The sequence below is a fragment of the Bos indicus x Bos taurus genome, chromosome 24, assembly GCF_003369695.1.
Source record: "Bos indicus x Bos taurus breed Angus x Brahman F1 hybrid chromosome 24, Bos_hybrid_MaternalHap_v2.0, whole genome shotgun sequence".
Classification (NCBI taxonomy): domain Eukaryota; kingdom Metazoa; phylum Chordata; class Mammalia; order Artiodactyla; family Bovidae; genus Bos; species Bos indicus x Bos taurus.
This window is the reverse complement of record NC_040099.1, coordinates 56934209-56948606: the sequence shown is the minus strand read 5'-3', so window position 1 is coordinate 56948606 and position 14398 is coordinate 56934209. Positions and strand designations below refer to the sequence as shown.

At 45.7% G+C, this 14398-nt stretch overlaps 1 protein-coding gene across 1 annotated transcript in view; it reads left to right on the top strand.

Moving 5' to 3' along the window:
- The window catches only part of FECH (ferrochelatase), a 35763-nt gene extending 23184 nt beyond the window's left edge, over positions 1-12579 (top strand). The window contains exons 6-11 of the mRNA XM_027525592.1: positions 308-414; positions 3743-3841; positions 7772-7879; positions 8381-8545; positions 10569-10628; positions 11107-12579. Coding sequence (XP_027381393.1) covers positions 308-414; positions 3743-3841; positions 7772-7879; positions 8381-8545; positions 10569-10628; positions 11107-11241 — 674 coding nt within the window. The 3' untranslated portion in view covers positions 11242-12579. The remainder of the gene's footprint in view (positions 1-307; positions 415-3742; positions 3842-7771; positions 7880-8380; positions 8546-10568; positions 10629-11106) is intronic.
- Positions 12580-14398: the final 1819 nt, after the last annotated feature.

The following is a 14398-nucleotide window of genomic DNA, read 5'->3' as shown; positions in this document are numbered from 1 at the left end:
TTTCTGTTGTAAGACTTGGTCCTTGCAAATAACGACTGCTTATATTTCATAAATCCACCACCACTGTGCTTCTCTAGAGAAGTGGCCTCACTAATCTTAGAAAGGTCGTTGAAATTGATTGCTTTTTAGTGATCTGCATTTGCAGGGTAGTTAGATCTATATGCATTTTAGAGTATTGAAATGATTGTAATTAGACTGACTCAGTGCAGAAATCACCTGCTTTGAGCTTATAATTACTGCCTTTACTAGTCTGTTTTTTTACTTTCACCATAACCCACATGCACTAAGTAGCCCCTGTGTATTTCAGGCAGCAGCTTAAATGCCATTTACAGATACTACAATGAAGTGGGCAGGAAGCCCACCATGAAGTGGAGCACGATCGACAGGTGGCCCACGCACCCCCTCCTCATCCAGGTGAGCGACCACCGCCGGCTGCTGTCGCCCCGCTTCCGCCGTGGGCCAGGCTCTCGTCCCTGCCTGGTCTGTGGGTGTCCTTCCAAGCCTACTGTTCTCGTCCTTAAATTGTGTTCTGAGGAATTTAAAAAAAAAGGTATTTGAGTCTTGATTTATTATGCCAGGAGAAAAGAAATGTAAAGGTTAAAGGTTTAACTCTTCCTTTTCTTCAGATTAATAGTATTAGTTACAAACTATAGCAGAATTATGTTTTGAATTTTGTATTTCACAGTGACCAAAAGAACGTTAAAGAATATGCAAGGGAAAAGAATTAAGCAGGGTGTTTATCTAATCTCCATTCATAGATTGAATAACCGACTAATAGATTCTCTATTTTCTAAATCCATTAAAGTATCAAGACCTAAAGGTTTTAAAGGGACTATATCTACGTGCTCTGAGACATAGAATAAATTTAACGCTTCAGTTGAGAAAGTGTCTATATTAGAAGTTTCATATTTCTCCTACGCAGTTTATATATGTAATATTTTTAGTAACAGATGCTTGGTTTTAAGAGACTCAGTTAAAAGCACAATTGCAAAGCTCTGAAATGCTGCTGTTATACACCTTCTCACCCTTTGACTACAGGACCGCTACTGGGCACTGTCCTCCATCATACACACACTGCTTGGTTCCGCTGGTGGAAGTTTTCTACCTTTGAGTTAGTTTCGGTAGAAGAAACACTAAGTGACGGGGAGCTCGTCTAGTTTGTGTTTCACTCCTCGGACGTTCTCGGCAAAGTGCCTGCTTCAGCGCTTTTTCTGCAGCCCGGCGGCACTTACATCTGTCACCACTAGGTGGTGGTGGACCTCGCGGAACACTGGCCGGCTTGCCCCGAGCGGTCCGCGTCTTCCTTAGGCACGTAGGTGCTGTCAAGGGTTAACGCAGAGGCCGAAATTCAGTTTTAAGCGAGAAGTGGGAAGAAGGCGCCTTCTCTCAGGGGTGGGTGTCGTTTTGGTCCAGGTGCGGTGTCCCCACCGAGTTCGCTCTTTCCAGGGAGGCGGTTCCCGTCCAGACCGCCTGCAGCCCCAGCCTGGCCTGCCTGTTCCGCTCGGAGGCCCGGGGTTGGAAACGAGGGGTGTCTCAGGTCAGCACTGCCATGTGGCAGCAGAGAAGCGGGGATCTGTGCAGCATCTGCCTGCCCTGATCGAGGCAGTAATTAGATTTGCATTAAAATTCAGTCCTTTGAAAAGGGGGGAAGCAGAAAGATGGAAAGGTCTCTTAACTGAGGAAGTCTTCCTTCATAAAATGAAAGGGAATTTTAGAGGCATTTATCCACCCTCCTTGATGGTGTGATTGAAACCTCTGAGAGCCGCCTGCCGCTTTCATTCTGCAGAGGGGCTGCGCCTGGAAAATACCGCAGATGGGTTTTAGATAATTTCAGGGCACTTCTGCTTGCCCACGGCTCCTCAGTGCTGACAACGGCTTAGAGTCTGCTATAAGCCGTAACAAATTGTGTCTCTACTTGCATGCAAGATGATAAAAAGAGAAATCCTACTAAAATCTGGAGGAAACAAAAATTTAGAGTTTATTAGTATTATGTGGATTACACAAGAAGGAGATTTGATATCTAGTGGAAATGGAAAAAAAAAAAAAACCCAAACTAAACAACAAAAGCTGGAACTAAAAATCTTGTGGTTAATCTACATTTCTACTTATGATAAGTAGTAATTACTGAAAATAGTCCTTTTGCTTCTGTTATCTAACTGCTGGAATATTTAGAGTAAATGTATGTTGCAGGCTGTCTTTAAACTTTGCTCTGGGCCTCCTTATCTGGGCTTGTACAAATATAATCTTTTCTGAGCATCCTTAGTCTACTAACACTGAAAAGACCACCAGAAAATATTGTTTATGTTGGTGTTTAATCCTATCCCATTCACTCTGTAGGTAAATTATAAATTTTGAAAAGGGAGCGAACTCTCTAGGCACCATTTTGTGCCTTTGAGCATTAATTTATCAAAACCTGAGGGTTCTGAGAAAACTAATAATATTCCAATATTTGTTATGGAGTAATTGCTCATCCTGTCGTATTAAACACTGATGTATCAAAAATGCCAACAAGTGCAAATTTACATGGTTTTGGTAAACTGTCCTTTATAATTTTTTTTAATATTATGTTTAAAAACATTTTTATTTGGAAATAATTTCAAGCATACATAAGAGTTCCCAGAATAGTATATAAGGAACCCCCATCTCTTTATTTAGATTCCTGTGTTAAAATTTATCCCACTTTATCATTTGCATACCCTTTATGTGTGTGCATATGTGTGTCTATGTATACATAATTTTTTCCTGAACCTTTTGAGAATAAGATGTATATACATACACACACACAGACATATAAAACCACTCTTTACACCTAAACAGTGTATTCTTTTCCATTGCAATGATACAGTATTCAACTTCAGTAAACTTCATATTGACACTGAAATCTGTCCAACCTGCGTTCATACTCCAGTGTTGTCAGTTCACCCGTTCATGTCCTTTGTAGCCCTTTGCTTTATAAGTTGAATGACAGCATGATTAGAGAGAGAGATGAAAGGAAGCCTCCTCAGGTCTGGTATTTCAGCACCTACTGATGTGACTCTGGACGTGCCGGCCATGGAAGGGGCTTGGCTGGTCTGGTGGACAGAGATGTGGAGGAGCGGGAGCTGCCTTCTGGCCCAGGTTCCACAGATGGGACCCGACGGGCCCCCCAGTCAGCCACGTCTCTCCTCTGTGAATTGAACGAGAGTGGTGCAACCGTCTCGTCTGCTGTTAGGAAGGTCATTATGAAGACTGACTCAGGGAGGCCAAGGTCGTAAAAAAGGAACCATATTTTCTTATCCCCCGGTTACTTCTGTCTAATGTATTTTAATGTGATATGCCTGAAAGCCAAACTAAGGGAGATTCAGAAAGACCCTGTAAGCGGTTTTCCTGCTAACGGAGCAAGTGAGAGGTCTTAAAACAACTCCTCCTTCCCATCTGCGTTTCCTTTCCATCTGGAAATGTGCCCTGTGCCTCCCACGGGGAAGCAGGTCCAGAGCGTTCATTTTCAGTGAGCCATTAGCAAGCTTTAGAAGTTTCCCATCAAATTCCCCAGGCCCCTGGAACCGTTATGAGCCATTCTGATGATGAACCAAAGCTAGAGACACTGTACAGTTTTCAGGGTTTTTTTCCCTTAACAGAGACAGTTGCTGTGTTTGAGGGCTTCGCTGAGATTTGTGGTGTCACTCACACAGACTATTTTCTTCTCCTTCCATGTCTTTCTTCCCGCCCCCTCCGTATCCCCCCTTTCTTGGTGTTCCCGCAGTGCTTTGCTGACCATATTCTGAAAGAGCTGGATCACTTTCCTCCTGAGAAGAGACGCGAGGTGGTCATTCTTTTTTCTGCTCACTCACTGCCAATGTCTGTAAGTAAGAACATTTCGTTGATGACCCAGTGGTAGAGGGGTCAAAAGGTTTAACGTGGGTCCAGTTTCCATTCAGCCTAAGCCCAGTGCAAGGAGGGACTCTAAAATCTCAAACTGAGCTTGGTGCTAATTTAGCTAGACTCATTTCTTGAGACCTGAAAATGAAAGTCGCTCAGTCATGTCTAACTCTTTGCAACCTCATGGGCATGTAGTCCATGGAATTCTCCAGCCCAGAAGGCTGGAGTGGGTAACCTTTCCCTTCTCCAGGGGATCTTCCCAACCCAGGGGTCGAACCCAGGTCTCCCACATCGCAGGTGGATTCTTTACCAGCTGAGCCACCAGGGAAGCTCTTGAAACCTAATAACAATTAATTCAGACTATGATATTGTGAGTAGATATTATGTTCCTAAGTTCCTTTAAAATGATAAGTTGAAGATCCATTCCTATGTGAGAATTTTATTAAATGGGACAATTAAAGAAGGCTGTTTTCGCCTGCCCTGTTCAAGGAACTTGGATGGTAGGGCTTCCATATTCAGACTGAGCGCTCTCAACCCCATTCTTTTTGTCCTCAAGACTTGACAGAAGTTGTTTGAATTCCAGGAAGTGATTAGTTTTTCATTTGCCAAGGCTCAGGAGCACATTTTGGCCAGTGAATGTAAAGTGTATCCAGTTATGATCTGGTTGCTCCTTGGTTTCTCATATGACACCGGGTGTTTGTTAAAATAGCACCTCTGTGCCATCCTGGTGGGCTGCCATCTATGGGGTCGCACAGTGTCGGACACGACTGAAGCAACTTAGCAGCAGCAGCAGCAGCCATGACTATCGCATTTTTGGAGACAAGAATGATGGAGCTGGTATATGTATGATGTACAGAAATGCCTGGGGTGAGCAGCCCATTTCATCAGCTCGCAGCTAGCACTGTGTCCTGAAAACATCGCTCTCAAAGCTGGAGAGGCGGAGAATTACTGCTGTAGGCATCATTAAGGTTTTAGCTGCAGAGTTAATGAGTTAACCCAGGGTCCTCTCTGGGGCCCCCCTTCTGGCTGGCCTGTGGCGCCACCTGGCGGTCGCCAGGGGCGAGCCCTTCGCAGCCTATGTCTCCCTCTCGCCCGGGGGGCACGATCCGGCAGTAGGCAGCTCTAGAGAGAAGCAAGCTGCTCTTCGGGAAGCCTGCCTGCCCTCCTTTCCGGTACCGCGCGCAGCTTCTTCACACGTCCGTACTCCTGCTCGGCCCTCATCCTTTTTTTATACCCGCCTGTGTGTAATGAGGCAGCGGCTGAAGGGCCAGAGGGAAGCGGGAGAGGGGGAAACACGTGTTCATGTGTGAACAGTTCCAGGTGCTGTTTTCTCTCTGCTTTTCTCTCCCCTCACTTCCCTTTCTCCCCCTCAGGGACTGAACACGCGGCTTCCAGGTTTTTGTTTTGTTTTGTTTTGTTTTTCTGCCCAGGGTCTTGGGTAGAACTGAGGCACACCATGAAGTCAGGAGGGTCAGGATGGGGTCGGGAAGGCAGAGGGATTGTGGAGCTCAAGCTCTGCTGTTCGCCTGCATTTGCTCCTAATGACTTCTCCCCCTTACGTGCTAAGCGCTTCGGGTGTGTTCAATCCTGTGACCCCACGGACTGTAGCCCACCAGGCTCCTCCGTCCATGGGGTTCTCCAGGTAAGAGCACTGGAGTGGATTGCAATTTCCTTCTCCAGGGGATCTTCCCAACCCAGGGATTGAACCCCTGTCTCTTATGTCTCCTGCACTGACAGGTGGGTTCTTTACCACTGGCACCACCTGGGAAGCCCCTTTCCCCCTTAATAATGTGTGTATATATATATATATATATATATATATATATATAATGTATGTTGAAGTCATTTTGGACTTACAGAAAAGTTACAGAATAGTACAGAGTTCCCTTAGCGTCTCCTAACGTTGACATCTCACATAACCGGAAGTCTAGCAATGGAAACTGAGAACTGAGTGGAGGTGCAGAGCTGTTAACTGAGGACTTCACTCACTTTTCACCAGCTCCTCCTCAGGGGTTGTTTTCCTCTCCCAGGATCTCCCAGGGCAGTTACTTGTCCCAGCTCCTTAGGCTCCTCCAATCTGGGACAGTTCCTCCTCCTGTCATTTGTCTTTCCTGAACTTGATATTTTTGAAGCATGATTTTGTAGCAATGCTGGTAGCCCAGATGGTGAAGCATCTGCCTGCAATGTAGGAGACCCGGGTTCGATCCCTGAGTTGGGAAGACCCCCTGGAGAAGGACATGGCAACCCACTCCGGTATTCTTGCCTGGAGAATCCCATGGGCAGAGGAGCCTGGCGGGCTACAGTCCATGGGGTCGAAAAGAGTTGGACATGAGTGAGCAACTAGTGCACACACAAACACACACAGTTATTCCGCAGCATGCTCCTCCATTTGGATGTGTTGGGTGTTTTCTCATGCGTAGACTGAGGTTGTTTATTATCAGGAAGAATAACCCCTCCTCCCCCCGCCAGTGGCCTGTGCTTCTGAGTGCATCATGCTGGGAGTACATGCTGCCAGTTAATCTCACTACTCCTGAAGTGATCCGTGGTCATCAGCCTAAGGTGGTGTCTTCTGGATTTGCCCATTATAAAGTCATTATTGTCTCTTTGTGATTAAAAATATCTTAAGTGAGCTACTTGGAGATTGTCAAAGAATAGCTCATCATTTCATCTCAACAGTGTTTATTGAACACCTACTATTCCAGGCACTGTTCTATCCCCTACCACAAAACAGGGGAATGAACAAAACAGAACAAAAAAATCTTCGCATTCAGGGAATGAGGGGGAGGAGACAGATAATAAGCATAACAGATAAGAAAGTAGTATGAAACAATAGAAGGTAATAAGTGTTGTGGGAAGAAATAAAGCAGGATGGGGGGTTAGAAAGTTGGTACACAACTAAATGGGCTTCCCAGGTAGCTGAATAGTAAAGAATCTACCTGCTAATGCAGGAGACGCGGGTTCGATCCCTGGGTCTGGAAGATTCCCCTGGAGGAGGAAATGGCAATCCACTCAAGTATTCTTGCCTGGAGAATCCCATGGACAGGGGAGCCTGGTGGGCTATGTTCCATGGAGTCTCAAAAGAACTGGACACGACTTAGCAACTAAAGAGAAACGATACAGCTAAATATTAAAGCAGTAAAAAGAAAATGTCTGTTGCACACTTTCAAAGGTGAGGAGCGCTTGCAGACACTGACTGCGCTCAAAGCATGGCCGTGGTCCACTGCTGTGGGAGGAGTGGGGAGAAGGAACTGGAAGGAGCTCGAAGGCACAGACCGTGTTCTCAAGGAGCCTGGAATCCAAACCACATGCTGCTTCTTTCTCTTACTCCTCTAGTGTTCACCCCTTTTCTTCACCTGGTCCCCGTGAACTCAGTAGTTCTATACACTGTCCGTACAGTACTCTTTCAGTTCCATTTCTAAAATCAGGGAGTTCCCTGGGCAGTCCAGTGGTTAAGATCCTGGGTTTTCACTGCCATGGCCCAGGTTCAGTCCCTGTTTGGGGAACTGAGACCCTGCAAGCTGCAGAGCACAGTCAAAAATTAAAATCAGCCCTTCAGGTAAGTACCAAAAGTGAAGGCCCATCCCGTGCCAGCGTCTCTGTGTCGTCCCTGTTCCAGCCGGGGGGCTGGAGAAACCCATCCTCCTGTGGTGTGTGTTGTCAGTCTCCTCTGGGTGGCGTGGATGTAGAATCTGATGCATTCCTAGGAACCCGAGAGCTGATCTGGTACCCTGTGTGCCTTTGGCCGATGAAATCCATCCAAGTAAGTTGGGCCCTGAGCTCAGCTGGCGTGGGCATTAGTGCGGAGGACGAGGGGCAGCCTCCAGCCCAGGGCTCAGGCCGCCTCCCCGCCCAGCCCCAGGCTCTCAGAACCCTGCACAGTGTTGGCGACTGAACTCTTGTGTCTCTGCTGCAGGTGGTCAACAGAGGGGACCCCTATCCTCAAGAGGTAGGCGCCACTGTCCAGAGAGTCATGGACAAGCTGGGTTACTCCAACCCCTACCGACTTGTTTGGCAGTCCAAGGTAGGTGGCTTCCTCACGTTTGCAGGTGGTCCCAAGGTAGGTGACTTCCTCACGCTTGCAGGGGGCCAGCTCTTTGGAGGATGTCTATTTTAGGACTTGGTTATAAAATGATCAGATTTGGCCTTTTCACGCAGACAGAATGTTCTGCAATAACCTGACTGCTCATATGAGCAGGAGGAATTCTGCAAGCAAATATGATGGAGAGGAAAACAAGTGATGAGCAGAATTCCATTGATTCCATTCAAACAAGAGATTATTTTCAGTTGAAATCACAGAAATTCTTATTTATATTTTGCCAGCTTCTAGACTTAGCAGCAGCAGACGGATTCAAGCCTAATAAAGAAATACCAAAACCCATTAGCGAGGTGTAAAGCGTGGCCCTCACTCTTACAGGGAGGCTGTGTGTGTGCGTGTGTGCATGTGTGTGCATGTGAGTGTGTCCGGGGCAGTGGGCTGTGGTGAGACACGGTCCCTGTGTGCACTCCTCCTGCTTTCTCATAGGTTGGCCCGATGCCCTGGCTGGGTCCTCAGACAGACGAGGCCATCAAAGGGCTTTGTAAGAGGGGAAGGAAGAACATCCTTTTAGTGCCAATAGCATTTACCAGCGATCACATCGAAACGCTCTATGAGCTGGACATCGAGTACTCTCAAGTTCTAGCCAGTGAGGTAAGTGTGGTTATTTATCCCATTTTGATTTGATTTTTTTGAAACGTGATTTGTTTTAAAAGGTAACTCTCTCTGCAGTGATCTAATTGTATCATTCAGAAATATCGCTTGGTATGTGTTCGCATGTACTGTGGCCTCATCGTTCCGGATAATACTTCATCCGAGTTCTGATCTGAGCAAATCGACTTCATCTCCACGTTTGCAGGGGGAAAGCACTTCCGTGCCTTTGCAAAACGGGTGACCGGGCATCACTGCAGGCAACATCATTGTGTTTAGTTTGAGTTACTGTACCCATTGAAAGTAGTGAAAACCACATTTCCTTGAGAAAAAAAATAAGTGTGCTTCTCACCAGTTTGGAAGAAAAGAATTTTATTGTTGTCTGTATAATTCCTTTCTTCACCTAACACCGCCCTTTGCTCAGGCTGTGATGCTGCTTCTGCTGGGTTTCGAGGCCCTAGAATCCTCCTCATTTAAGAAAGACCATGGGATGAACTCTGGAGCAGTTATGTGTTGTAATTTCCCTGACCTCTTTTATGCACTCACTTAATTAGCTGTTTGCTACTATGCTGTGATCAATCTGATTATTGAAATAACAAATACCAACCATCCTGAGTGTCTTGTAATGGAAGATGGATGTGATTGTCATCCACGTGGAGGAAAACCACTGTTGACCCATCTCAGGGCTTCTGAGGGCCGGCCTGAACCTGCGCCCCCTTTCCTAGTGTTGTTTCTGTGGGAACCGTGGAACCCTGGGGACCCAAAGAGACGTCCCCGCTCATCCTCCATCCCAGCTCCCGGCACTGGTCATCCCACATGTGCTGGGTGGTCTCCCTCTCTGAGACCAGGTGGCAGGTGCCGGGCAGGGTGGAGAGTGGGTTGGGGGGAGCTTCAGCAGCAACCCCCGCCACCCCCGCCCCGTTTTTTGTGTGTGCCTGCTGGTCCTAAAGGTAGAGGGCGCCTAAGGCGCTTGTCAGCAGTTTTGATAAGAAATTTATGTGAAAGTTGTAACTGGCTAAAATGAGATTGTAGGGTTGTCTATGGACTTCATTTAGTGATGCTTTCTAGGGGCTTCCCTTGTGGTCCAGTGATTAAAAGTGCACGCTTCCACTGCACGGGGTGAGGGTTGCATCCCTGGTCAGGGAACTAAGAACCTGCTTGCTGTGTGGTGTGGCCAAAACAAAACAGTGTTTGAGAACAGTGACCAACAGCAGAATAACCAGCTTACCTCTATATGAAGTTTTAGAATATGTTCGCTCTGTTGAGAACTGTGTGTTTGCTGAATCTCACCATTTTCCTGTTTCCAGTCTTCTAACTTAAAAGATACAGCAACCGAAAAGCCATCAGCATTCCAGAAAGGGAAAGAGTAGATCCTAGCTACCTGAGTAAATAATAGTTAGATATTTCTCAATTATTTGCGGGATAATTAGCTGGAATTAACAGGATATTTTTGGAGAGGGGAGTAAGGATGGTTGTGAAATATAATCCTTAGTTTTTTAACTTAGATTTTTCTAGGTAAGAATATATTTAAAATCCCAACTCTGCATATTAGATCCAATCTAGTTTCAATACACATTAAATTAATTTACCTCTTTTGGCACTTGGAATCAAAGCATGCATAAAAATTTAAGTCTCTAAAGCCACATTCTGCTTAGGTAGAGTCTATAAGTAGGCATTAGAAAGGTGGACTAAAAAAGAATGGTAAGCAGATTTAAATTATTTGAGTATTCTATCCTATAGAGCCTCAAAAATGGTTTGGAAACAAAGCACCCATTGGAAGGTCATGGGCTGGGGGATGGGAATAGAAATTGATGAGCAATTTGATAATAGGTAAAAATCAATGTCTGTGCCTGGTATCAGGACTGTTTTTCGTTTCTGGGTGGTCTGTGAATACTTGGGTACCAAGACTTTGAGTTGTGTGTGTATCTGTATATGTATTTATTTTTTTGTAGCAGTTTCTTTAAAAAAAAAAAAAAGGAAAACAAAATGTGTATGTGTTTTTCCTCCCTTTTCTCATTTGATTCAGTGTGGACTTGAAAACATCAGAAGAGCGGAGTCTCTTAATGGAAACCCACTGTTCTCGAAGGTATCTCTAATGTTACAACCATTTTAGTAGAGCATGTCGGAGAGCGGTCCTCTGAGAAACTCTTACAGAATATTGGTTTTCTCACATATTAGAACATTTTGAGTTCCAATTAATTAGAAAAATAAAATCGAATCCCTTATACTCCGGCTCTCTCCTCCTTCAGAGAGTCCCTGTTTTCTTATTTCTACCCACCCATCACGACGTCTAATTTAAAATCTGCCTTCCAGAGACAAGGTTCGGCAGGTGGGGTGTGGGGATTTCGTTTTCTAAAACCTGAATTTTCGCCTTTTCTCTAAGCTGAGAATTCTTAGGAAAGGAAGACGTTATAGAATTGGGTTCAAAGGGTGCAAATAAATAATTCAGGTGAAGAGAAGCCCCACGCCCTAGTGCTCCCCTGGGCAGATGGGGGCGCAGAGGCGGCGTGGGGAGCAGCGGTGTCTGCGCTTCTGACCGTCTGTCCTTCCCGTCTGTCCTGCAGGCCCTGGCCGACCTGGTCCACTCACACCTCCAGTCCAAGGAGCGCTGCTCCACACAGCTGACTCTGAGCTGTCCGCTCTGCGTGAACCCCACCTGCAGGGAGACCAAATCCTTCTTCACCAGCCAGCAGCTGTGACCCTGGCGGCACGCCGCTGGGAGGTGCGCGTGCCCGCCTCCCGACACCTCCGAGGAGGAGGAGGGCGCATCCGGCCGTTAGGGAGGAGGTTACATCCGTGCCGGCTTAGCCTCTGGCCACAAACTGTGTGCTTTCTCCAGGAAGGGGCTCTGAAGTCCTTCTTGAGGGCTTTCTACTTTTATAGACCAACACAGTAAGCATTTATGGTCCCTCCTCCCTGGGTTACTAGTTTGGAATGTCCACTAGACCATTTTTAAAAATGAGTTTTAAAAATGTATCTTCTGAAATGCATACACATTCTCAGTACCGATTTTGGTTTTGTAGCAACACCCCCACCCCCCCAAAAAACAACCGTGCAAGGGTGTGAAGAGTTTGTTTTGTGGGCTGTCAGTGTGCATGGTGGGGGTGGGGGTTTAGTCGCTCAGTCTGTCCGACTCTTTGCGACCCACGGACTGTAGCCCCCAGGCTCCTCCATCCATGGGATTCTCCAGGCAGAGATGCTGGAGTGGGCTGCCACTTCCTTCTCCAGGCAGTGTGCGTGAGGTCTGTTTAAAGTCCCGCACTTGTTTTTTGAAGTGAACATAGTTGAGTAAAGGAGATATAATTTTAGAAAAGAAAGGCGCCTGCTCTTTCCCTCAGCCCGTGGGTTACGGAATGCCGGTCTGATGGTGTGGTTCCCACAGTGACTGCTCCTGGGAGGTCACTGTTGATCGGTCCTTTCGGTCTTCGTGTGTGATCCTCACGTTCCTCACCATCAGACCTAATCAAGCCTAGGTTCCAAAAGTGCCTTGAGGTTCCCAGGCACGCAGGGCTCGTAAGCGTGTAGCAGTTGTGCATTTGTCCTCCCCACCTTGGTGGGAATCCTGGTGGCGCAGGAGAGGGGGCTCCTGATTGCTGTCTCCAGGGGCAGTGCAGCTGGAAATGAAGGGCTGCCCGCCCACAGCTCCTCCCCGACCTCTCCACCCAGCATCTTCTTCATCGTGGTTGAATATCCCCTTTCCTGCCTTATTTGTTTGAAGATTTTTGAAAAGCCGACTATGTTTTGTAACTTCAAATTCTTTCTTAATTTACAATTTTTATTATAAAAATTATGTAACCATGCTATAGGAAATTTGGAGAAAAGGAAAAGAACCACTCTAATGTGACAATTATAATATATAATTATATTTCATGTTAAGTCATTTTTAGTGGATATTTAAGATGCCATTGTACAACTTTGTTCTTCAAAAAAGCATTTATTTGATTTTTTTTTAAGCCAGTGAAAGTTTTCATGGAGCCATAGATCTTCTATATTCAGGGTTTACTATATTAATAAATACGATATTATTAAGACTTTAACCAGTATGACTCATTGTCTCTGTTAAATCAAAAGTAATTCAGGGACTTTTGGGAGTCCAGTGACTAAGACTCTGTGCTCCCAATGCAGGGGGTCGGGGTTTGATCCCCGATCAGGAACCAGACCCCACGTGCCACAACTAAAAATCCCACGTGTCACACTAAGACCCCAGCACACCAAATAAAAATATATTGTTTTAAAAGCAATCCAAATTTGTTACTAATAAAAATTATTAGGAGGAATTTAATTTGTAATGCAAGAAACATGCCATTCACTTTCATTAATAATTTTCCCCCACTGATAACAGCTCTGAAATTTGAGTAGCATCTACATTTTTTTTCCCCCAAATTGGCTTTCCTATTAGTAGATTTGTTTCCAGAAGAGGGTACATGGCATAGACAGTTGTTTAGAGCTGTCCCCTTCTGTTTCTGCCCACTTTGGGGGAACTGGGTTCAAGGTGGACTTTGAAGGACTGTTCCTCAGTGAAATGAGCTCTGTGGGTTGGCGCTGGAAGGCTGGTCCTGCCTGCAACCCTTCTGCCTCCTCCAGGAAATTCGCCGAGGGCCTGCTCACCTGCACTGCTCGCTGAATGTATGTTATTTTAGAGATGCTGCGGGGAAAGTCCAACCAACAGCTCTGGCTACGGTGTCTGAAGACCCTTATTGCTAAGGAAACTTTAAATCAACAGTGCCTCGGCTGTCAGGAAAAGCATCCTTGACTCTAAGTTGCGCCAGACTGGCCTTTGTAGTGAGAGGCAAAGTGAAAGTGTTAGTGGCTCAGTTGTGTCTGACTCTGCCACACCAAGGGCTGTATTATATTATATAGCCCGCCAGGCTCCTCTGCCCATGGAATTCTCCAGGAAAGGATCCTAGAGTGGGTTGCCACTCCCTTCTCTGGGGGATCTTCCTGACCCAGGGATCGAACCTGGGTCTCCTGCATTGCAGGCAGAGTCTTTACCATCTGGGCCACCAGGGAAGCCCAGTGAGAGGCACAGGGGGATTTAATTATGAGGATCACTGCCTAGGCATTTGTTGATCTAAGAAGTGTTGCCTTCAATTGTTACTAACTAAAGATGGGTAGGGGCCCATGCCTGAAGGTGGAGCATTTGGTGGGATGGAATCAACAGTCGCTCTTCTTAGAACTAATGGTCTGTGGGAATTATTATCCTGTCTGTCAACTTTGAAATACAAATGTTTGCCTGGTAATTAGCAGTGTACAGCTGGCACTTTCTTTAAGCTGCACTTGTGCCCAGACCTGGCTTTAAGTGATGAATCACCTTATACAGCAAACTTGCAGAAGCTGTGATGATGAGGCAGTTTAGCTTGCCAGGGTTATTATAAGGCTCAGAACCCTGTCTATTTAGCACAAGAGGAAGGAACTCTTCTATAGAATATGCATTCTGGAACAACTGACCTTTTTAAGGTTAAAGGAAATTGTTGCACCCAAAGAAAATTTGTTTTGTATCAGGAGAAATGGAACTCATTATTAAAAGCCCTTTAAATGTACATCCATGGCTAGTCGATGCTGACTGGTAAAAACCCATGACTTTCCCTGGTAGTACCTCAGAGTACACATCCCTGCTCAAGTAATCCCCTAAGCAGAATGTGACATTTCTCCAGGGTTCTGTCACATTTTTCTTTATGGCTGAAATTATTTAGACAATGATGATTATGTAGCTATATGAAGAGTCAGTGGATTTTCTGTTCCAAATTGTCCAGACTGGCCTGTCCGAAGGTACATTATATTAACAATACTAAATTTACTTTAGGACATTTACATAATAATAGATATTTCATTTTCTTCTTCATTTCTTTTGGGGGA